The 25,702-nt window shown below is 42.4% G+C and overlaps 1 protein-coding gene across 2 annotated transcripts; it reads right to left on the bottom strand.

Annotated features, from left to right (window-relative positions):
* Positions 1-6,743: 6,743 nt before the first annotated feature.
* METTL13 (methyltransferase like 13) lies at positions 6,744-23,846 on the bottom strand. 2 transcript variants are annotated; one of them, XM_006887427.1, is made up of 8 exons: positions 23,504-23,846; positions 21,151-21,910; positions 19,135-19,334; positions 17,715-17,910; positions 15,601-15,765; positions 13,407-13,625; positions 9,166-9,297; positions 6,744-7,209 (listed from the first exon to the last, which is right to left on the bottom strand). In XM_006887427.1, exons 1-8 carry the CDS (start codon positions 23,654-23,656, stop codon positions 6,935-6,937), a joined length of 2,100 nt encoding a protein of 699 aa, XP_006887489.1. In that variant the 5' UTR covers positions 23,657-23,846; the 3' UTR covers positions 6,744-6,934. The 2 variants fall into 2 exon arrangements, with proteins under 2 accessions (XP_006887489.1, XP_006887490.1); XM_006887428.1 differs by having other exon boundaries at positions 6,935-7,209; positions 19,135-19,326; positions 21,611-21,910; positions 23,504-23,656.
* Positions 23,847-25,702: the final 1,856 nt, after the last annotated feature.

Here is a 25,702-nt window from a genome sequence, read left to right as displayed (position 1 = left end):
TGAGACAGTTTCACTAGCCTTGCCTCTAAGGAACACTCTGGTTTCACTTGCTTCAAGACAGATTGGTTTGTTCTTTCACAGTCCCTGGTATACTCAATACTTTTCACCAACACAACACAACTCAAAAGCATCAATTCTCCTTCAGCCTTTCTTATTTAGTCCAACTGTCAAATGTATAGTAGTAACTGAAATTACCCAGGCTTGGATCAGGCACACCTTGGTCTTCAAATAGACATGATTGTTCTTGGGCTCTTTGTAAAACTCTTAACAGCAGATTTCCCCAGTGCAACAAATCTTTTGATTTCCTGACTGCTGCTACTAAGGGTGTTTATTGCGGATCTGAGTAAAATGAAATCAATTATAACTTCAATCTTTTCTCCATCTATCGTGATGTTGTCTATTGGCCCAGTGGTAAGGATTTGTTTTAATGTTGAGTTCTAAACCATATTAAAGGTTTCTGTCTTTGATCTTTTCAGTAAGTACATCCAGCCTTCTTCACTTTCTGCAAGCAAAGTATGTCGCCTACACAATGGAGGTTCCTGATGAGTCTTCCTCCAATCCTGATGCCATATATTCATACAGTCCAGCTTCTCAAATTATTTTCTGCACATACAGATTGAATAGGGATATATGGAGAATACAGCACTGATGTACACCTTTCCTGATTTTAAACTATGCAGTGTTCCTTTGTTCTGCTTGGACAACTGCTTCTTGGTCTGTGTATAGATTTTGCATGAGGGTAATTAGGTGTTCTAGGATTCCCATTCTCCTCAATGCTAACCATAAATTATTTCATTATTTATTTCTTTTAGATAGATAGATCGATAGATACAAGTTGTTCTTGTTGTTGTTAAGTGCCATCAAGTCGTACGCAACTCATAGTGATCCTATGAATGAAAGACCTGAACACTTGTATAAATTTCGTTTCTCCACATTCATAGTTTCCAGAGGCAAGCTATTTTGGAAGTGGATACCACTCCTTATTCCAATCTTGTTTTAATCAGGAAGCTCCACCAAACACTGTACACCATTGGTAACCATTATCGCATTTGACACATCAGTGTCACTGTTTAGCATCACAGCAACCATGAGTTACCTCTGTACAGGAAATGGACAGACCAGTGCTATACCACCTAGAAGAATGTTTGAACAAAACAATTAAAACCAGGAACAAGGACCACAGGCCCTCGGGCCCAAATGTGTTTTTAAATAGGAGGCTGAATAAAATCAACTCACACCCAATGGTGAGTAAACATTCCACTCCAATCCTCACCAGAACCAGAAAAGAAACCTCTGTAGAATTTTATATATATATATAAACTTTGTCATTGCTATTAAGTTGGATTGGACTTACAGCTGAACCTCCACTAGGTTTTCAGAAGATGTAAACTGCATGGAATGAGACTGCCTATCTTTCTCCCTTAAAGAGACTTGTGGATTTGAACCACCAGAGAGGCATCAATAATTTTAGTTCAGCAGCCCAAGTCCCTGCAGGGATACACACACACAGAGAGTATGTAACAGGTATATACTATATAATCAATGTGTGTATCTATGAAGAAAATACTTCTGTATGTATAAACCTGTTCACTCTCACTACCATGGAGATGGTTCCAATTCATAGCAACCATCTACTGAGTTTTCAAGGTTGAAAATCACAATGAGGGGAGTCTGCTTATCTTTTGCCTGAGGAGCTGCTGGTAGATTCAAACCTTGGAGTTTCCTCAGACTTTGGGTTAGCAGCACAACTTGCTATAGAGTACGCCCCAGAGTTTCCCATATACTTATTGAACATATAAAATAAAAACCCAAGTTAGCAAGCTTATTTCTTATCGGCCAGCACCTGTTGACACATTTGCAGGAACCAATCAGAAAACCGGATCATGTACTGTCTAAGGTTTTGAGCTACATTAAGCAGCCATCAGGATGCACATTCAGCACGCAGGTACAGTGGAGAATGGGACTGCTGTGCTCCAAGCAAGAGGTCAACCTTATGCAGGAAACCACCCTTTACACCACAGTCATCCACCCAAAAGAGTAGATGGGGCTGAGTGTGTAGATAGGAAAGAAGAGTGTTCCAATGATCAAGTTCCTGTGGCTACTTGCATCTCAGGACATGCTAATAGTCACTCACAAGAATAACTCCTCTCTCCTCTCCTAAAATAGCCACTCATATAGCCTTCATCCCAGGGGTCTTCAATCTGGGCTGCACAACTACATTACTAACAAAACGTCTAAAAATTCTGATGCCAAAACATCTCCCTACACCAATTTGAATCAGAATCTCTCAGGGCAGGACCCATGCTATATATTTTGTAGGATTTCCCAAGTGTATTAGCTTGGGTGGGGTTTTTTTTTTTTATTTTCTACTAGGTTTTTTTTTACAAAATTTGAATATATTGTTTTCAAAACCAAATTCTTTCTCTTTCCCTCACTCCCCCCTTAAATTGTACAACCCGATGATTAATCCCTCCCCCCATCCACCTCCCTCTGCTTCCAACCTTTTACACCCCTCTTGGATCCTTATACTCATTCAACAGTAATGGTTTTCTACAATATTTATCCTTGTGGGACTGAGTTAGTTCACTCAGCATAATGCTCTCCAATCCCTCCCAAGTTAGGTAATAATTTATAAAATCATTGCTCCCATGTGCTGCATAGTATTCCATTGTATGAATATACCATAATTTCTCAATCCATTCATTTGTGGTTAGATTTTCAGGCTATTCAGAATGACCAAATGGGATTCATAACAGGTATGCAAGGATGGTTCAACATAAAAGAAAACAATCAATATATTAGTTCTTGAAGGAGCTTTGGGGTCCTAGTGGATAAGATGTTGTGTTACCAAGCAGAAAGCAGGTGGTTTGGATCCATCAGCTGCCCCAAGGGAGAAAGATGAGCACTCTCCTTCCATGTGATTTATAGCCTCTGAAACTGCCTGGTTGGGTATGGGTCACCTCCATTCAATATCATTAAGAGCTGAATATTCTTATTATGGCTGTAAAGAATTAAAACAAAAGTTATTGTCTTAAAAGAAGACTGTCTCCCAATTCTGAAGTTTGAAATAGGTCTCACTAGGCTAGAGCCAACAGACCACTGTGACTGTTAACTACCAGTTCTCTATTTTATGCAGAGATAGGCGTGTGCTAGATTCTATAGCACTCTGGAGGCTGTCTCCTGAGAGCAGAGATGCAAACTCCTGCTTTATAAAAATGAAGATATTTCCATCACACATATATGCAAGATAAACATCTAGTTACAGTGAGATAGAATTTTAACCAGACAACCTTATCTGCAAGATTAACAGCTGTTCTACCTAGATGGAGCATTTATGGCCCAGTTTGCAGCAGATCTCATCCTATCCTTTTTATTTTACGGAGTTCACGTTATACAAGTTACTCTCCTATCTTGGTTAAAAAGGCCCTGGTGGTGTAGTGAATTACATGTTGTACTGCTAACCAAAAGGTAAATAGTGTGGATCCACTAGCTGCTCTGCAGAAGAAAGATGATGAGGCTGAATGCTATGAAAGAAATCCAGTGGAGAGCTGCCAGGAGTCAGAACTCACACTTGTGGTTTGGTTCTAGTCTAGGCTTGATAAACCCTTGCATCACCCTCCCTATTTCCAGAATTCTCCTATCTGAAGTTGGGCAAAATTCTGGTAAAGATCAAATTGCTTGTTATTAATTCAAAAGGGAACACTGGTGGCACCAATAGCTCTGCCTGGAGAAACTATTTTAACAGCTCAGGGAATGACTAGAAAAGGTTTTAGATTAATAGCCTACAATCACCAACCATTCTGTTTCCACTCTCTGTAGGAAATTTATCTGCAAGCTGCCCAACTATAACTTGTCTTTGGAGAATATGTAATCAAATTCTATCTTCATTCACTCACAGCATTTCAAAAATTTGTTGTTGTTGTTGTTGTTACGTGCCATTGAGCCGCTTGCCACTTATTGCCTCCCTGTGTACAACAGCCCTAAACCCTGCTCTGTCCTGTGCCAATCGCACTGCCTCTGATACACCCATCCCGATTACCCCAGTCACTGCATCAATCCACCTCATAGGCCTTCCCCTCCTGCGCTGTCCCTACACCCTACCAAGCATGATGTCCCTCTCCAAGAACCGGTCCCTCCTTACATGTCCAAAGTATGTTAGACAGAGCCTCTGAGTCCTTGCCTCCAAGGAGCCGCCCAGTTTGACCCTTTGCAGGATGAATTTGTTGGTTTTCCTAGCAGTCCATGGTACCCGCAGTACTCTTTTCCATCACCACAGCTCAAAGTCATCAATTCTCCTTCTATCCTCCTTAGTCATTGTCCAACTCTGATGCATAACAAGTGATAGCAAAGACCATGGCCTGTATCACACACCTTAGTCTCCAGAGAGACACCATTGCTCTGCAGTACTTTGCAGAGGTCCCTAACAACAGAAAATCTAAGACAACCATTATCTCCCTTAAGGAGCCCTGCAGGCATAATGTGCAAAAAAATATTGGGCTAACTTAAAGATGTTGTTGTTGTTGCCATCAAGTTGAGTAGAACTCAGTGACTTTATGAACAAAAAATGGACAATAGTTTACATTTACCATTTGCTCTGAGGGAGAAAGATAAGTAGTCTCATTCTGCAAGGATTTATAGCCTCGGAAAACCAATGCTGGTTCTGGTTTTAACTTTGCCTTAAGTTTTAAGCTTCTGAGTTTATGTTCTTCTCTTCCAGAGTTCTCATCCTTCCAGTTAAGAATCAGGCTCAACATTAGAGTTTGGTTTGGTACTATCATCTTTGATTGCCACTTCTAAGGCAAGCTTCAGTTTTTCTCCAGAGTAAACATACCTGATTCCTTGGACCCCTCCTTGCATGACCTAGTTGAGATTGCTTCATTATTCTTGGCCAAGTCACTCATGCATGGTGTCCCAACCTCTTCAAAGCACTTGAGGATGATCTCATCACCAAAGGGCAGTCAAGACAGCCTCTCTGACTAACCCCCTATGCCTCTATAACTATCAGAACACTATACAGGTTATAAACTAGCAGGTTCACCAAGGTGAGGATCTTTTGGGTTTGAAAGAAGGCAAAGCATTTTCTACATGACTCCAGGGGAAGATATTCCCCACCCCAAACAAAACCACCAAGTGCTCCTAGTGGTTATTTGTTGCTATGTACCCCCAGTAGGTTTTCAGAGGCAGTTAATCACATGGGAAGAGACAGTACATCTTTTTCCCCCCGTGGAGCAGCTGGTGGATTTGAACCACGTGCCTTGGGTTGGAGGTGTAACTCCTTATTTGGTTGTATACCATGAAGTCAGAATCGATCCACATTTGCCTGCCCAGCACGTTTTCAGAGACAGTAAATAGCACATCTTTCTCCCACAGAGTAGTTGGTGGGTTTGAATGCTGTGCCTCTGGGATTTGCAAAACAGCTTCTTACCAACAGGCCACCAGAAAAGACTTAAAAACAATGGAGAAGATACAAAAACTTACTCTGCATTTGCCAACTCCTCCTCACTGGGTCAACACAATTCTTTAGGGAAAACAAACGAACTTTGCAATTTGTTTCACCTCGAGAGATTCATTTTAAAGTGTTTGTGAAAAGATGTGCCAGGAGATTCATCACAACTCTCTATCTTCCCCAGTACTGCTCATCACGTCAGTTTTGGCATAATTATCAACTTACAGCCATTGAGTCGGGTTCACAGTGACCCCACCGGGTTTCTGTGGCTGTAATCCCGGTGGAAGGAGACTGGCCATCTTTTTCTTTGGGAGCCACTGGCAGATTTGAATTGCCTCTGGGTTAGTGGCCCAACTTATTACACACTAGGAATGGCATCCACTTCCTAAACAACAAGCCTCCGGAAACTCTATGAACCTTGATAAAATGTCGATAGTTGTAGAGGGGCTCCAATCACTATGCGTCATTCTTGACTCAAAGGCAGTCAACAAGAAGAAGCCACCAAAATTCCCATTAGCATAATTAAGAGAGAAAATTCAAGCTGCTCTTAGTACCACTTGTTCAGCAATTTTTAAATTCTAAGACTAAAGCTTCTGGCTCAAGGGAGATTTGTGTTTAGCTGTGTATTCTTTTCCTGAATATAAATGTAACCATGTACACGAAAAGTATTAGAAGAGTGTACTGAACACGTTAACATTTATTACTAATCGTGGCTTTTGAGGCATTCTTATTTACTTCTACTCTGGGTCTTTAAGCTGGGTCTGGTGTGAAGCTTAATAAATTTTGAGCACAGATGAATGGTAGAGAGTCTAGTACGCCAGGTCTCGGGCACAGATACTATCATGGGACCACTCTCATATATGTTCTCCACTGAGGAAAGAGCAAACAAATGGCTTGAGTAGTTCAGCAAAGGCTGTTAAGTAGTTACATAGGTTGGTAAACTCCTAAAAATGTGGGCCATTTTAGTCGCGGTTCCAGGTGCAGTGAAATAAGAGTTAACGTGTTCTCTGGAATCTTATTCACATCTACGGAGACGCCAATTAGTATTTTAACACAAAGTTCTTTTGCAATCTCACTTGAGAAAATCCCACAGAACCCACAAAGATAAAGCCAAAGCAATGTGATAAAGTACAAATGCAATCAAATGTATTTATCTTCCAACCCAAGGAGACAGGAGACAGCGCATACTCTAAGGCACACAGTATCTGCTACCAACTCCAGCGAAGGAATCCTACTCAAGGACATGACACTGGAAGCAAAAAAAGATCAATCCAAACAACGCTGAAGATAGCAGGACGTGAAGGATTCTTATTTATTTCCCCAGATCTTCAGGCAACCCCATTGAGCTAGAGGTCACATGTAGCTGAGTATAAAAACCAAGAAAAATATAAGGCTTAAAAAGTATTTGCAGTCTATTTCTTCAACTTCTGGCCGACAGAGTCCAAGAGCAGTCTGGCAGGAGGCAGAGAGGCTATCTAGCTTCTGCAGTTACACAATCTTCACAGTTCTGAGCATCTCTGAGAGGACATAGGTGTCATCCCAACCACTCCCAGGCCTCCTCAGGGTTTGCTCCAAGGCTTGCGCCATTTCCAGAAGATCCTGTGTGGCAAGCTTCCGCTCGGGGTGCAGCTGACAGAACAGGATCTCATTGACTTCACCTTCAATTCGCCGAACATATAGGAGGGGGAATACCGCCTTGAGCCCAGCTAGCACAGAGTTCTTTAGCCCCAAGTCTCGGCACACAAGGTTGAGGATAAAGACACCTGATGGGTGAAAAGGAAAGAGTTAGAATGACTACAGACCAGGGCACACGTCAGAGGATCAACTCTGAGGAAAATAACAATCCCTGTCCCAGCAGATCTGGGGGACTCAGAAAAGGGAATGTGGCAGACAAGGGTAGAAAAACATGGGGAATTTAAAAAAATCACCAACCAACCACCATGTGGAATGTGAAGAAACTTCCCTGTCCTTCTGTGCGATCATAACTTACTCTCTGTGCCTCTGTTTCTGAAAAAACTGCTTTGAGAATAAAAAAAAACAACACACACACAAAGAATTAACCAATTCTACAAAGAGCTCTGGCGGCCTAGTGGCAAGAGGCTGCACTGCAATCACGAAGGCAAACAGTTCAAGGCCACCAGATGCTTTGGTGGAAGGACAATCTCCTGTGAAAGTAACCACCTTAGAAAACCCACTGAAGGGTCAGCTCTGAGTCAGTTCTCACTCTAATGGTACACAACAACAACAACAAAGATTAAACACTCAGGAATGACACAGGAACATACACATCAGAGTATTCATGAATGAGAGAACCAAGGTGACCTTACACCACCAAATTAGAACACCTGGCAAATAACAAACAAAAGTGTTAAGAACTCCAGCTCTTAAGTGACATGGCTGTACAAGTCTTTTAACTTCAGCTTCCTCATCTGAAGTGTATAGATTTCTAATGAAGGTATTGATCAGTTTTGTATTCTCACAAAACTTACACTGAGGAGATTCAATGGCAGAAAATAAGACTCACACAGCACGGGAAAAAGGTAAAGGGTGCATCAAGTCCTTTGGGGCCAAAGAGATTCCTGCTTGAGATGGAGACAGACACTGCAGACTCGGACATGACCGCCATAACAGCAGAGGTGGTGGAGAATCAAAGATCAGGCTAAGAGAGAGCTGAAATGGAAGTGCTGTTCTGCAGAGCCACTACCCAGAGACTTCACCCAAGCTTAGGAGAGACTGGGAGAGAGGGATGGAGAGAAGATACCATAATTGGCAGAACTAAGAGAGCTTTTTAACAGTGGCCTTGAAATCAAGCAGCCGAAAGTCAACAGGTCCAAAAGCATGCCTGAGACGCTGTCCAAACGGAAGAACTATACCCTGTTTGCAATCAGAATTGTAACCTACTAACATGCCTAATAAATCGTAAATATAGACTATGAGTTCTGTGTGGCCACTGCAACAGATTAGAGACTCGATGGGTTGGGAGAGACCTAGGAGAAAGATGGGTGGTAGTAGAGCTGACAGAAAGAGATGTGGGAATTTGGGGATGTGTCTGCTCACACAGGAATCCGTTTCATGCTGTGGATAGGGACTATTCTCCCTTTTGGAGACAGTGGAAGTTGAACTCAGCTGTTCTCATGCTGTCTGCACTCTTATACAGGGTGCATATTGTTACAATCACTTCAAAAGACTTATGTTGCAGCACCTAAGACAGCAGAATTCAATTATAATTAATAGTAATTACAATCGCAGGTATATAATTAACAGACTGACAAACATTTTTCAACAAAATGTAACAGTCTAACAGAGCAAACAACCCAAATATCAGCAGCAAAACAGACTAGTTGTGGTATGATCCCACAATGATACTCCACAAAAATGAGATCAACCGTGAAAAACACCATGCTGCATGAAAGAAACCAGATACTTATAAAGAGTCTATTTTATGGGACTCTATTTACATAAGGAACAAAAACAGCTACACTAACAGAAATTGATAATGGTTACCCTTTGGAGAAGATGTTACTGGAAGGAAGGTTAAGAGGCGAGCTTCTGTGATGCTGGAAATGGTCTGTGTTTGATGTTGTTAAATAGGTACGCTCAATTTGGGGAAGCCAATTTTCTAATGCATGAACAAAAAATGAAATGTCCCTTTTCTACTATAAAGATAATTTTTAGAAGGACCATTCCCTCCTCCTTCTCCAACCATTTACTTCCCATACCTTCAGAAGCCAAGATGTTTTTGACCTTCTGCAGGAAAGCATGGTCCACAAACGCAGGGGGAGGACAGCTCATTCCCAGTGTTGGGTCTTTACTGTCCACATCAAACATTATGACATCGTAGTGAGGCCGTGCTAGGAAAGAGAAGTAACACACCTTTGTCTTACTGGACAAAAATCACGCTATTTCCATTCTATGGCATTTCTCCTCTGTGACCTGTGGTGGGCACTGGCAGCTCAGTTAGAAGGTAGGCATGGAGGATGTGGTTTGCCTGGACGAGCACTGACATCACAGTTGTACATACACCAACTGTAAAGATGGCCTTCACTACGTCTTCTACCTCTACAGATAAAAGGACCTCCCAAAGGTACCCACAATAATAAAATCCACTCCAGCATGAATACTGCTTCATTCAACAGCCACCTTGGCTGTTCCCTCTCTGAGAACATTAGCATCACCTTGGGTAAATACTTACACTCCTAACCAACCGAGTGAAACACTCCAGAGTGATTGCAGGTGCCATGGGAAACCTCTGGCATATTTTTTATTATTATTGTTATTTTGTTGTTATTATTATAAGTTCTCTATTGCTGTCTGATGTTATGTGTCTTCAAGTTGAGTATAACTCATAGCAACCCTATGAACAACAAATCTGAACTCTGTCCTACCCTGTACCATCCTCAACCTCTTTGACACACTTGAGCCCACTGCTGCAGTCACTCTTTATCAATCCATCTCGTTGAGGGTCTTCCGCTCTTTCACTGACCTTCTACCTTGCAAGCATGATGTCCCTTTCCAAGGAATATTCCCTTCTAGCAACATGTCCAAAATATGTGAAACGAAGCTTCATCAACCTAGCCTCCAAGGATGCACCTTCTCCAAGACATATTTATTTGCTCTTTTGGCAGTCCATGGATATTCAGTCCTATTCTTCAGCATCACATCTCAAAGGCATCATTTTTTCTTCTGTCATCCTTATTCATTGTCCAGATAGATGGCAGACACATAGAAAGTGAAAAGACCATAGCCTGAATGTGAGGCTGTTGGCTGACTATAGATCCAAATAAGGTGAAGTCATTGACAATTTTAGCCTTTTCTCCATCTATCATGATGTTGCCTATTGGTTTACTGGCCCAGCAGAGAAGATTTTGCTTTCTTGATGGTGAAATGTAATCCATACTGAAGGCAATAGTCTTTGACTTCTACAGCAAGCACTTCAAGTCTTCCTCACTTTCAGGAAGCAAGTTTGTGTCATCCATATAACTCAGATTGCTGTTACGTCTTCCTCCTATTCCGATGCCACATTTTTCTTTACGGAGACGAGCTTCTCAAAGTATCTGTTCAGAACACAGATTGAAGAGGTATAGAGAAAAGATACAACCTAGATGCACAGCATTCTTGATTTTAAACCATGCAGGGTTAAAAAGAACTGCAAGAAGTTCCAGTTGGATGTAAAAGAGGTCATGGCACCAGAAATGTATCATTGCTGATGTCAAATAGATCTTGGCAGAAAGCAAAGAATACCAGAATACTGTCTATTTGTGTTCATATTGACTATGCAAAGGCATTTGACTGTGTGGATTATAACAATGGGTAAAAGCTCTCTAGGTAATTCTAAATACAGTCAGGGTTGAGAAGCACTAATCTACACAAAACAGTAGTCTATCCCTTTGAAGCCTGACCCAGAATCATTATTTTAACTTCAGGGGATGTGTAAAGTCAGCTGATGCTGCTCCTAAGAAACATTCTGAAACTTGAGTTAGGATTATTGTTTATAGTTATTCAAACAATAACTGGCTCAAAAAAAAATTATTTTGCTACATGGGTGAGACATAATGGATGATGAATCTGCCTGTTCTTTAATACTAAGATTTGTTTTTAACAAACGTTGAGATTATAATGTAAAATATCTTATTAATAAATCATTCATTTAAGACTGCTATAAACTCTAAGAGCCCTAGGAGGCTTGAGCATTATATGTTGGGCAGCTAAATGAAAGGTCAGCAATTCGAATCCACCAGCTGAGTAGTCTCCTCTCATAAAGATTTACAGTCCGGGAAAACCAATGGAAGGTCACTATGAGGCAGAATCGACTCAAAATTAGTTAATGTGGTTTTTGGCCTATCAAAAAGGCTCTGGTGGCCTAGTGGTAAGAAGCTGTGCTGCAATCCCAGAGGTAAGCAGATTGAATTCACCAGCTGCTCCACAGGCGAATGATGAAAAGTCTCCTTTTATGCAATTTACTGTTTCTGTAAACCTGCTGGAGGGTCAGCTATGGGTTGATTCCAATTCAACAGCACACAACAATAAGTATGCCCAGCAATATCCATGAACACAGATTTGATTTTGGCCTTCTGGAGAGAAGAACTTGTTAGCTCTTCCAAGCCCAATGAACACAATGGCACATATTTGCAGACTTCAACACTCAGTAATTTGGAAAGTTGTGGTGGTTAGAGAAGACAGGCAAAGCTGCTCAATACTGATCTACAGGTTTCACACTAGCAGCCAATTAAAAACTGAGTACCTAACCCATGCTTGGCACTGTTTCAAACACTCCATACACTGCTTTCTCAGGTTTGGGACCTAGACTGGCCTTCAGCTCAGAGAAGGAACCTGTGACACTGAAGTAGGTCAGTTCACAATTAAAATTAAGCCATTATCTGGCCATCACAGCAACAAGACTCTCCCCCTAGCAACATGATTTGTTCCACACTGGAACTCACTCACTCATTACTGCAGAGTCAGAAATGACTCAACGCTGACCCTCCAGTGTGTTTCCGAGGCTGACAATTGCATAGGAGATTGATCATCTTTCTCCTACACAGAAAGATGGATTCTAACCAGAGAGGCACTGCCTTTGACTTAGCAGCGTAGTTCTCGAGGACTGGGCCACATTGGAAGCTACTTGAATCTAGTGAGGACTACAGTTATCTGCTATGAAAGGAGCAGATAAGAAGGGGGTACCTGAGCAGCCCAAAAGGCTGCCCTAAACCAGTCAAACTGACCTCTACCGATGAATTCAAGATTTGCAAAGCAGTAAGATCACCTGAAGCCTCTATTAAAAAGCTGAAAAACAATAAAAAAACTACTGTATGTATTACTGCAAAAACTTAACATGCCTTTTGTCTTAACTCTAGTGTACAGATTCTTACAGCAGAACAGAACTTACATTACCGCAGCAGGGTATTGTTGTTACATGCTGTTGAATTGATTCTGACTCAGCAATTTCATAGGACAGACTGGAAATAACCCCATCGGTTCCTAGGCTGTAATCTTTTAACAGAACTAGGTCACCAGGTCTTTCTCTCACAGAGGAGTGGGTGGGCTTAAACTGCCTATCTTTCCGTTAACAGCTGGGTGCTTAACCACTGCATCACCAGGGCTCCTTTTAACAGCAGAATTATCAAAATTTCCACTGAATACCATGTGAATTGGAGTTTCTCAGCCTCAGCAGTGCTGGAATTTGGGACTGGACAACTCTTCCTTGTGGAAAGCTGTCTTGGGCATAGCTGGCATTTAGCATCATTCTCAATTTCTTACCAACTAGGCAGTTCTGCAGGCATAGTCTGTCAGGAGTCGCACGAAAACCCAAAGGCTGAGCCTCTCGGGTGGTCTGAGTTCACCAGCTGCTCCACAAGAGAAAGACGCACAAACCCATGAGATTTACGGCCTCTAAAAACCCACTAGAGGGTCAGTTATGAGTCAATTCTGACTCGATGGCAAGGAGCTGTTTTCTTGAGCGACGTCAACAGCAGTCCTCTCCCTATGACAACTTTAAAAATGTTGCCAGATTCCTGTAGGCAATACTAACTTTCGCTGAGAAGCAAAAATCCACATGAATGCTGTTCTTTTGCCAACTTCGTGCAAAGCTGGAGGATTTGCAAGAAAAAAAAACTCCAAGTACACATGCACCTTTCCTTTTCTGCAACCAGCTACAATCTTACAGATGTCTTAGTATGGTGAAGAAGTGAACACCTACAAGGTCTAAAGATGGGAACATTATCACCATTAAGGACAGAAAACAGTCAGTTGTACTTCCGTTTATAGTCCAATATATAGTGCACAGTGAGGACATGACTGACTCTGCATGTGTTCAACAGACATACCAATAAATGGACCAACAAATCAACAGGTCTATGACTGGGATGGTCTTGATGCTATGCGTTCAGAGAGGAGTTCTAGCGGCCCCTGCAGGCCTGACAACCTTGCACTGTTTCCCTCCACGTTCCCCACTAGCAGTTACCTTCTCCTCCTTGTGCTAGGGTGGTGACATAGTCCAGGCCATCCGCAATGTGGACCTGCATACGGTCACTCTGGGAGAAGCCGAACCACTGAGTGGCCACTTCCAACATGGATGAGTCAATCTCCACAGCATCGACGTGGGACTTTGGGAAGTGATCATGGACAAAGAGGGGGAGACTGCCCCCACCAAGGCCTACCACCAGCAGTGTCAGTGGGGATTCTGTGAAGAAATAATAGATCATTACTGTGCCATCTGAAAAACTCTGTACCAGTCCTGGGTGGGGTGGGGGAAGGATGGACAAAAGAAAGAATGAGACAGTTGACCAGACAACTCATGGTAATTGACTATCTTGTCTCATGCCACAAACAGCAGTCAATTGGCCATCTCAAAACTCAACTCTCAATTCACGGTGACCAAGTCCAGAAGATGAGCCAGTGTGTTAGTTGTGTGGCCCTTTAAAGATCTCAAAGCACTCAGCTAACATCATATTAAGAGTTCCCACCATAGGGGAGCTCTGGTGGCCTAGTGGCAAAAAGCTGCACTGCAATCCCAGAGGTACGTGGTTCAAATCCACCAGATGCTCTGCTGGAGAAGGAGGGGCAGTCTCCTCCTGTACCAGTCAGATCCAATTTGAAGGTACACACACACAAATAATAATAAGAGTCCCCACCATAAAAGCTTCCCCTCTAGAAAACAGAGGGACAGTGACCAAGAAATTATGATCACATTTGCAAGGCAGGTGTGATGTCTACTATCTAGTTCTTGACCCAAAGGCCACAACTACCCTTTTAAACAACCCAACTACACAAGGGCAATCAACCCAAGCCCCACGAATCACAGAGAAGCCACAGCAATTTATATTGAAAGAAGACAAGGAACAAGAATAACCAAGAGGAGAGAAATCTTGAGGATTAAATCTAAGAACTATGACAAAATCTAAGAACTGAGACCCAGGTCAAGAAAAGTCAAAAGTATAAGGTGTTTCGATCAAGCACACTAGGGGCTTTTACTGAGGAGCGGTAAGCATATACAGTAAACGGAACATTTTTGCTTATGTGATGAGATATGAACCTGCTACCAGTGATAAATAAAGCTAGCCTTTGAGCTGTGGTGCTGGAGAAGAGTATTGAATGTACCATGAACTGCCAGGAAAACAAACAGTTTCATCCTAGAAAGGGTTAAACCAAGCTACTCCTTGGAGGCAAGGATTCTGGGGCTTCATCTGACATACTTTGGGCATGTTGCCAGGAGGGACGGGTCCTTGGAGAGGGACATCATGCTTGGGAGGGTGGAGGGACGGCGGAGGAGGGGAAGACTCTCTATGAGATGGATTGATTCAGTGACTGGGGTAATCGGGATGCGTGTGTCAGAGGCAGTGCGATTGTCACAGGATAGAGCAGGGTTTAGGGATGTTGTATACAGGGTCATTACAAGTTGCAAACGACTCGACGGCACATAACAACAACAAGTGCATGAACTATACTACGGATTTGGTTTTCTTCAACAGTAGTAATTCAAGCTAAAAATGCTTCTGATACAAAGTAATGTATTAATGAAAATCCAGAAATATTCTTAAAGTGCAAAGGCACTGGAGTGAAGATTTTAAAATGAATCTAGTTACACAGGTATATAAATATGCAAACTTTCATCAAGGTATGATTACCAAACACTGTCTACCTTGGGTATTGTGCTCTTTTAAAGCTTTATCTATATGGGATCAAAATGACAACATCAACTCTAATTAAAAGTTAGATAGGATACTTTATGTTAATAGAGAAACAATTTGGGAAAAGAGGAAGAGAGTGGTTGCAGACTTGAAAACAACCATTGAAGGATACATATAAGAATTGTTAAATTTGTATATATCTTGCTGTCTATATTTTTAACAATAAAAAGTTTCTCAAGTTAAATTTAAGATTTGAGGACTTTACATACCTCAAACAATACCTCAACTTTCAAATGGGAAACATAAAATCTAGATTTAAATATCAGGACATGTAGCCATCTGAAGGTTACAAATTGAGTCTGAAGTTACACTTGGAAATTTATTAGTGTGGAAAACAGCTGGGATGAATAAATATGGATGCATCTGTCAGTCCTCAATTACAATTCTCAAAATGCAAAGCAGCTCATGCTATTTACGTCTGTAATCTTACATACTTCCCAATGTGGAAAATTGTGGTATAATCCTCACCTATGAGCAGCTCCGAGTTTCGCAGGAGGGCAAGGCCTGCGATCATGGCTTTGTGATGCTCACAGCACAGGTAACTCTTATCAATGGCCTGCCGCGGGGCCGCAGAGAGGAGCTCTGGAGTATCAGCAGGCCGCTTCTTCCTATCCTTTTTGCGTTTCTTCTGGGCTAAGATAAAGACAAGTGAGACAGATTTAGATGCTGGAACACAACAGACAACAGCAGCAATGTGCTAGAGCTAGCTTGACCAGATTCAGAATCAGCAACCGCTAAATTTGTAGGTAAAAGCAGATTTAAGGATGACAGAAGAATGAATGCCTTTGAGTTGTGGTACTCAAGAAGAGTACTGATTATCCCATGCATTGACAAAAGAACAAGTATTTCTTGGAGAAAGTGCAACTTAGGGTACTCCTTAAAAAGCAAGGATGGAGAAATTTCATCTCACATACATAAGGCAGGTGTTCAGAGGAGCCAGTTTGGAAAGGTAAAGAGTGAGTGCTTGGAAAGGTAAAGAGTGAGTGAAAGAGGTAGAATCTCAACAAGATGGAATAACACAGTGACTACAGCAATGGGCTGGAAGATAGCAGAGATCATGAGGATGGCACAGGAGGGCAAAGTTCAGATCCATTCTTCTCTAGAGCTGCTCTCGGTCATAAGCAGCGTGATGGCACCTAACAATAAATTTCTAAAAACTCTGACTTTTTACTCTAGGACTTTTAATTGACCGTAGCGAGAGAATACAGAGGAAAAAAGTAAAATAATCATAGTAAGCGTTCTGGGGCAGTTTGCAGATTACTTACACATGATGTGTATGTAATGGCAGTGATCTACACTGGTTAATAGCCAGTAACTACCAGTGACCATTTAAATAAATTACAGTTATATAAAGTTAAAAATTTCATTTCCAAGTCACATCAGCCACATTTCAAACACGTAGCTGCCACACATGGCTAGTGGTTACCATGCTGGAAAGCGTAAACACTGAACATTTGCTCTGTTGCACAAAATTCTCTGAAATAGAACTGAATCATCTATGGAGTCCCTGGGTAAAGCAAACAGCTACCTTGATCTACTTCTGAAAGATAAGTCACTGAAAATCCTATGACGCACCATTCCATCAACACTTGGGATTCCAAACTATCAGAATCAACTTTATGGCAACTAGTTTTTTGTTGGTTTTGGTTCTTTGGGTTTTTTAAGAGAATACTTTATTAGTTTCTGTAATCAAAACCATGTAGAGAAGACATTACATATTCAACACAATGTGTTTTCCTTGGTTTCCAATATGACGATTAATTCCTATACAATGCCACCTCAACCCAGTACGACCGTGATATTTTTTCCAAAGCTGACAGTATAGGCTACAGTTCCAAAACATTCAAAAAAATTCTTTTTGTTATCTATATATCAACTAGCTTTTTGGTATTGATTTTTTTTTTATCCCTAATCGTATCTTTTCAATAGCTTCTATTAAGAGAACTTAGTAGTCCAAATGGGTAAACATTTGGCCACTAGTTAAGAGATTGATGGTTTGAATGCATCCAGAGGTGCTTAAAAAGACAGGCTTGAGGATCGGCTTCCAAAAGGTCATGACCTTGAAAATCCTAGGGAACAGGATCTTGTGAGTACTGAGTCATCTTGATGTGAGTTGGAATCAACCTTAGTCATTAAGGCTCACTACCTGGAAACTAGTTTTCAATGACCTCTTAACTCTGAAAAGAGTTTTCTAAAACGGATTACAGTAAATTGTACTGTGGAGGGCACAGATTCAGGTTTCTGCATGCATCCTGCATGTTTCTGGCACATGAAACACGTCTTTCTTCAAAACATCCTTTAATAATACATGGAATGATACAGAGCAACTTGAAAGCTTTAAACTAAAGATATTAAAGTGAGTACAATACTTATTTGGGAGACTCCCAGCTCTGCTCTTTATCACTTCAGAGGCAGGTTTTTCTCTAGAATATATGCTTCTCCTGTTTACTACCACTCATACTCAAAAGCCTAGACGAGAACAAAGGCAACCCACAGAGTCACGTGCCTTGATCCTCAGGTCGGCCCTCACCCCACACGGAGAGTCCACGCCGTGCCCACCAGTATCCCACCACCACACTCACCTCTGTGAGACACATCCTTCAGCAACCTGGCTTCCGACTGCACCACATTCCTGTTGCTGAGGAAGATCAATCGCCGAAAGAAGTGCTTGTCGTCTCCCTGCACGTCCTCAATGACGTATTCACCACTCATGGGACTGCAGGCTTGGTGCTGAACAGTTCGGATGCCAATGTCTCCACCCACAGAGAGAAAGGGCACCTGAAGACACAGGGAATGGGGTCTAAACAGTAGCTTAAACATAAAAGCAATTGCAACTCTTTCTCGTTTGTATGGCTGCCATCCAAGTCAATTCTAATGGGTAGCGGCCTTAAGTGACCTAACAGAACAGTCCCACAGAGGTTTCTAAACTGTGATCTTTATGAAAGCAAAATTTAGCTCTTTCTTCTGTGAAGCCACATAGTGAGTTTGAACTGTCAAGCTTTCAGTTTAACAGCTAAATGCTTAACTGTTCTCAACAACAGGGCTTCTTGTGTTGTTGTTATGTGTCGTTGAGTCATTTGTGTGTCATAGTGGCCCTAGATACAACAGTTCTGAACCCTGCCCTACCTTGAGCCAACCTCACTGTCTCTGATACATCTACCCCCATTATCCCAGTTCTTGTACATTATGATAAAAGGCCCACCTCAAATTTGTGGGCAGGAGTATTTGCTTTTCTATTGCAGTACTTTTCTGGGGTTCTAAAGCAGATCTCAAAGGTTTAATTAACTTTTTAAAAATGGAGCAGAGGGATGAGGATATGCAGGGGAAGGGGAGATAATCATGGAATTGGATAATTTGATGGGTGAGGAAGTGAGGGAAATTGGAAGATTCTGTTCTGGAAAACAATGTATCCAAATTTTGTAAATAAACTAGTATAATAACAACAACAACATAATTAACTAAATACATAGCCATTAGTGAGATGAAGTTGATTCTCCTGGAAAAAAATTAAATAGTGTCTCAAAAGAATTGCTTTGCCTATCCTAAGGCAGATGGTTTGAATCCACCAGCTGCTCTTTGAAAGAAAGATGGGGAATCTTCCTGAGCTACTTAGTTTCTGAAAACTCACTGGAGGGTCAGCTCTAAGTTAGTTCTGACTTGATGACAATGAGCAACATCAGTGATGCTAAAAAAGGACCCTCAATAGTCCAGAAAAGTGAAAGGAGAGAAACTCTCTCATGCTGTCTCTGTAGAGTCCAAGAAGCCAGAGAGAGAGAGAGAGAGACGACACTATGGCTCTTAGTAAAGGTTAACTATTATCTTCCTCTCAATGCCTGGAACAAGGGAAAAGTGCTTTTCTGCCTATTTAGCCCTTAGCTTCTGACATACTCTGTAGAACAGCCTAGGGTCACAGACCCTTGTCCATACTCTAAGATCCCCTCTGACCTCCTAACTGCTGAAGTGACTTCTTCAGAGACCCAGGAAAGTGGTTGTATTTATTACCTTCTGCTGGACAGGCATCCCTGCTGGAGCGAGCTCCATGACTCTGGCCGACAGCTCAGCCTGGATGCTGTCCATGCCTTCATACTGCTGACCTCGGTGGAGGGCCACTGTGACCAGCCTCCTGAAACCCGCGCTGGCTGCCAGCTGTTTCCGGCCCTCCTCCATGCCGAAGAGCCACTCAGTCTCCCTGCCCTGGGGAACTGGGAAAAAGAACTTGATGAAGAAACATAGGAAGAGGTTTCAAGGCCATAACTAACATGTCCCACATGGCATACAACCAGCTGTCCATGAACAACATTTCCTCAACTGTGATCCACTGAGGCCTACTGATTCCCTAATGTCCAAAGGAAAAGAGGCCCATCAGACACAAGGCAGGGGAAAGGGGGGATGAGAAGTGAGAGCATGTGTATAAGAAGAGGGAGGCAGGCATCGATGCAAGAAAAATAGCAGTTAATACTAGCACTTGTTGCATGGCAAGCATTACTGCAAGCAATTTAGAGATATGAACTAACAAAATCCTCATGTAGCCCAAAATGGAGACATTATAATTACTATTCTCATTTTAAAATTAAGAAACAAAAACAAAAGTTGTATTACTTGCCCAAGTTCACAAATAGTAAATGGTGAAACTGGTTCTTATATCTGAGCAGTATGGATCAACAGTCTTAGACTCTCTAGTTCTATACTCTTATCCACTTACAGTATTGACTCCCAAAGGTGGAGTTGGAATTGCAGATTCTCTTTTGCAACAATGATGCAGCCATGAGAAAACATTTTACCAGCACAACCCTAACAGTATATTTGTTTACAACTTTCTCCTTCTGAAAGCATCACTCATCTCTTTGATCCTTAAAATAAATGTGATATTCATTTTTCCCTATGCCAACAGGTATTTAAGTGTTTTTCTGTTTCTTGTAACTACTCAAAACAGTCATTCCCATTTTATGGATGAGGAAACAAGAGGCACAGAAAAAAAGTAACTTGTTTCATGTCACTCCACCAGGAAGTGATTGTGCTTGAACTCCATAGTCTTCTTTCCAGAGCTCACATTTTTTTTAAAAAAATCAACGGATAGTCAATTTATTAAAATAGTTGATTTAGGCATCTGCAATGGTGACTTCAACCTCTACTCCAGGCTCAATGCTGATGGAGGTGATCTGCTTGACAATCTCAGAAGGACTGTGTAAGTCAATGAGTCGCTTGTGGATCCTCATCCGGAAACGATGCCAGGTCTTGGAACCTTCCCCACAAGGAGTCTTCCCTGTAGTGATTCTCAGAGTCTTGGTAGGCATCCTGACCGGTCCCTTCACCTTCAGGTTCTTCTCCTTTGCGCCTCTGATCAAGTCAGCACACACCTTCTCCAGGGATTTTACATTGTGGCTGGTTAGGGTAATCCTAATTCGGTGAATGGCCACCTCCAGTTCCACAGGTGTCCTTCCGGTGTCCTTAAAAGCCATGGCTGCAGCACGGCTTCCTGACCGACTTGTTCCCCGGAGAGAGCGAACAGCGGTGAGTCAGGAGCAGGAGCGGGAGAACACCGCACGCCTGCAGGAGCGACCGCATCTTCCTCAGAGCAGAGCTCACTTTTTAGCTACTGCTCCGCACTACCTCTAAATTCAGCAGAGATGTCTTCTGGTCCTGAAGCTCACAGGTTCCTGAGTTGAGACTAGAACCCATCTTAGTAGGCAACTAAGTACAATGTTGCTTCTACTAGTCTATGTTATAAAGCAACATCTTAACATATTGTGTCGTTTACCTAAATTTTTATTATTTCTCTCTCCTCCCTAATAACCTAATCACTGAACTTCAGCAAGCCTATGGAATAGAAGATGGGAAGAAATAAATCTCAATCTAAGCAAAAGGAGAGTTACTTCCCTATCAGATGGCTTGGCCACTGCCACTTTCTCTAGAGTCCTGCAAGATACAACTAAGACATGCCCATCCACCAAAGCCCAGACCCAAGTCCCAGCCCCTTTAAGCCAGCCCGTCTAGGGAGAAAGAGCAATCTCAACTCACTGATGAAAATGGCAAAATGATTGTCCCTCGATGGTTTCACAGTGGGGCTGTCCACCACGTGCAGGGTGTAGCGTGGCTCCCCCGTGTCCCCATCACACAAGTCCAGGGACACACTCCCCAGGCCAGCTTTGCGGCGGAGCTGGCTGCACAGCCAGGCGTACTGCTGCCGTTCCAGCACCGCCTCAGCCAGCCGCTCAGCACTCTCCAGCCGCATAGGCTTGCCCTGCTCCTGAGCACAGAGCTCAAAGATCTGCAGAGCGGAGCCAGGAACTGGTCTGAATTTGGTCATGATGAAGGCAAAGACGGGTAGGGAAAACCGATGCTCTCCTTCAATCACCTGCTCCTGGCTGCTGGACACCTGATGCACCCTCACCATCCAACCCTCCTGAGAGAAGTGACCCACTGCTTTCTTCAGGACGTGAGCCTGTGCCAGGGAAATGCAGAGGTAGCGCCCGCCCACCTGCAGGACACGGCCAACCTCAGCCAGCATCCTGTCCACCTGTTGCAGAGTCTTTTCCTCCTCGTCAGTCAGGACAGCGTCCAGAGTGCCTTTGTCCAATACAACCTGGAATGAGGCATCAGGAAACTCCATCTGCATCATGTCCATCTTCAAGAAGCTCATCCGGGGCCGTTTGCTGGCATTGTGTTCCTTCATCTGTTTGATGACAACCTCACTGATGTCAATGTTCACTATGTCCTGATAGCCCACATCATACAGCTGCTCACTCAGTTCCGAGTTGCCGCACCCAATCACTAGCACCTGAGGGAAGGGAGGGCAAAGAGAGATAAGAAGGTGAACAAGGCAAGAGAAAGTGCTTCAGCTACTTTAAGGACTCAAATCAGTATTGGATACTAGTTTCAGAAGGTGGAGATACTAAGAGAAGGAGAGAACAATATTTCAGAGTTGACTCCAGGCTCCATCTTCAAACATTACTGGTTAGAGGAACTCACAAGTGAAAATCGTGTTCCACTGCAACAGTACAAATCACATGAGGAGCTTTCTATAGCTCAGAAACAAAATTATGGCATTCTTATCTCTGAGACAAGTATTTCTCATTAAATCATAGGATCCAATACAGTAACAGAACAGAAATCCCTTACTATTTGTTTTACTGTTAAAAAGCTTGGGCTTGGGGTCATCATGCTTCCTCGATTCACTCACGTCTTCAGTTCCACCAGACAATAAACTATGTTTTGTGAAGATTCAAGTCTTATTCCATCTCAGGATCGATCTCACGATATTCAGGTATTTTCAGAAGTCTAACTTAAGAGGCATATGATTGGGCCTCTTTGTGGAGTAAACTCCCATCTTCTTAAAATACAACTCAGCTGTCACCATCTCTGGGAAATCAAAAATGCATATATTTTGGAGCTAGAGACACTGAAGTTCAAATTCCTATGTCTACTGACTACTACACAGACCTTATCATGGAAAGGCAGGAGTTGGAACTGGTTCACAGAGTCTGTTTCCTCATTTGTAAAACGTATTTACCACTAGTAACCTACAGGTATTATGAAAACCAATGATCTCACATGAACACTCAGTACTAGGTGTAAAACTTAGTGCATAAAGCTCCACAGTTTTGTGTTTTTTTTTGTATATTCCCTACTCTTCTTCCTTCCATACAACTGCATCAGCTCTTAAACCTATGACTGTACTTACTACTTTTCACATTTAGTAACTGTCACCAGTGCTAGAATGTGCTCAGGGTTTGTGTTTCACAGTCTAAATACTTTCACAGGCTAAAAGCTAAACACAGTTCTAAATACAGGGTACAAGCAACTGTGATAAAAGTTAAACATCAATGAAACCAGAGGACCTGCCTACTCCACAGGAATGGTGAGTCCTCTCACTCTTAAGATACATTTTCAGCAGCTGATATCTAAGTTAGACTAAAGGAATTCTTCTTCTAGTGATAGTCTAATTCAAAAATAAACTGGAAGTAGGGGGAATTGTTACATAAACATCTGAAAAATCAAGAATAATTTAAAACTGCCTTTTTGCCGAAAGTGTGCATTGGAATAATCAAATTATGGCCCTAAATACGGACCTACACCAAGTATTCTCTACCAAGCGTGTGCTGGGATTCTTGCTAGCTTCCACAGAGGTATTCTGGTGTTATTTAAAGCACTTGGCTACTAACCCAAAGGCTGGAGGTTCAAACTCACCAGCAGCTCTGTAGTTGTATGCTTCCATCAACTTCCACAGCCTAGGAAATCTGGAAGGATTGATTCTCTGGCGTACAGGCCACAATGAGCTGAAATCTATTGGACCGTTTTGGGTTTGACTTTGTGGTTGAGCTTCCACCTACGCGCGCGCACAAACACTGGGCTCTTAAGCCGCAGTCCTTACCTTCTCTCTGGGCTTGATATATTTGTGCAGGACCCCGCACAGTTCCAAGTAGGTCCCATACCACTCGAAAGCTTTCTTTCCTCGTAACTGGAAGAATTTCTCCCAATAGTCAACAGAGCCAAACTCCCTGGTGCTTTTAGGTAAGAGATTCATGTTTCTATTGCCCGGGCTGCGTCTTCAGAGTTTCCTACTCCCTGCTTGCCAAATACCATCAGAGGGGCTCATCCACAGGCAGCATCTGGGACATTACAGAATTGTTTCCACAGGCAAACAAGCACAATGAATTTTTTTTTTCCTCCACCCGCAATCCAAAAGGTTACACTCCTACAGGTCAAACGCATGCGCGCGAAAATACTACAGTCAAAACACACTAATCTACCCCACGGGAACTCGTGCCCCTATCCCACGTGGTAAACCCCTCACACTTTCTCAGAGCTCTAGTTTGGAAGCTAACAACCATATCCGGGTTCGAGGGTTTCCCGATTGGTCGTCTGTCTAGAGCATTCCAGCAACTCATTGGTCACAATTTTTCATTTCTAGGATTCTATTGGGTAAGGCTCGCTCTCCTCACGCTCGCGCTTCTTCACAGGCTCGTAGCATTTTATTGACGCGTAGCGGGGGCGGGACCAGAGTCAGGCGGAAGTATCCCGGCGGGTTGGTTCTGTTATGTTTGGGCTGCACGGAAGGGCAATCGTTATCCAAAGCTTAAAGACTTTAAAGTTTCTGTGGACTTTCGGGCTCTGTTTCAGTTTTCTTTCAGAACCAGGCTCCTCCCTGGTTCTGGAATCCTGATTTGATCTGGAGGGAGTCGGCGGTAGGCGCCAGTGGAGATGGAGCCCGTAAAGAAAAATTGTAGATTAGAAGTAAAAGAGCAGAGTATTAACTTACCTGTCTCAACCATATTGTTTTCTCCATCTCTTCTAACTTAGTCACTTTGCGTGTATAATTCTTGTTTAACTTGGAGGAAAATAATGGTACTAGCCTCTAAATTTTCTGCACCAAAATAAAGAATCCACAATAGTAATTTGAGAATCTGAAAAATTCGGGTGAAAAAGACAACTAAATATTCAAAGGTGCGTCCTACTCACCTCCTTTTTCTTTCTATCCTCAAAGAATATTCTTGTTGTTCAGTGCCATCGAGTATGGGCTCATAGCGAGCCTGTGAACTACAGATCTGAACCCTGTCCTCCGCCATCCTCATCAACTCGGACACACTTGAGCTAATAACGGTAGTTACTGTATCAATCCACCTGGCTGAAGGTCTTCTGCACTCTTGCCGAACCTCCACCTTTTCAAGCATGATGTCCCTCCCCAAGGAATAGCCTCTCCTAGCAACATAGTCAAAGTGTGTGAGAAAAAGTGCTATCATTTTGACTCCAAGGAGCACTCTGGTTGCACCTTTTCCAAAACATGTTTATTCTTTTGGCCGTCTATGTGATATTCCGTAATTTCCAACACCACAGTTCAAAGGCATCAATTCTTCTGTCGTCCTTATTCAGTGTCCAGCCCTCAACAGCATAGCAAGTGGTTGAAAATAACAATGGCCTGAATAAGGTGTACCTTAGTGCTCAAACTGATACTGTACCTCAGTATTTTGACAACAGTTCAATGACTTGTTTGTGATTGGAATAATTGTAAGTTAAGAAAAAGAAAATTAAAAAAAATCAGGAATACAATATGAAAAAAGAGCAAAAGAGTGTGCTTTTTGCACACTTGCCCTGACTTGACCTCTAGTACCAAGTGTATTGACTGTGGATCCTAGTAAAATGAAATCGTTGACAGTTTCAATGTTGTCTCGATCTATCATAATGTTGCCTTACAGGTCCTGTGGTGAGAAACATAGCATAGTATATGCAAATATTCAGCATAGTACTAGCTCTGATGGCCGGTGGCAAGAAGCTGTGCTGCAATCCCAAAGGCATGCAGTTCAAATCATCCACCAGCTGCTTCATGGGAGAAGGATGGGCAATCTCCTATGTGATTAACTGACTCTGAACACCCGCAGAAGGGTCTACTATGGGTTAGTTCCAACTGGAGGTATGCAGCAACAACATGCAAATGTGTTCAGACTTCCATTTTTATAATCTGCTCTTAAGTAGTTGCTACTTGATTGTGTTGTTGTTGTTGTTGTTATGTGCCATCGAGTCGTTTCCGACTCATAGCGACCCTATGCACAACAGCCCTAAACCCTGCTCTATC

This window comes from Elephantulus edwardii, unplaced genomic scaffold, assembly GCF_000299155.1.
Source record: "Elephantulus edwardii isolate Elephantulus edwardi_28Jun2011 unplaced genomic scaffold, EleEdw1.0 scaffold00057, whole genome shotgun sequence".
NCBI lineage: Eukaryota > Metazoa > Chordata > Mammalia > Macroscelidea > Macroscelididae > Elephantulus > Elephantulus edwardii.
This window is presented reverse-complemented; position numbering and strand designations above follow the sequence as displayed.

What these genes read in the sequence shown, in the direction of transcription:
- METTL13 (XM_006887427.1), bottom strand. Translation starts at nt 23,656, where the DNA reads ATGAATCTCTTACCTAAAAGCACCAGGGAGTTTGGCTCTGTTGACTAT. An exon ending in GGATGCCTGTCCAGCAGAAG is followed by an intron (nt 17,911 to 19,134) that starts GTAATAAATACA and finishes CTGTGTCTTCAG; the next exon opens with GTGCCCTTTCTCTCTGTGGG. An exon ending in AAACATCTTGGCTTCTGAAG is followed by an intron (nt 7,210 to 9,165) that starts GTATGGGAAGTA and finishes TTCACCCATCAG; the next exon opens with GTGTCTTTATCCTCAACCTT.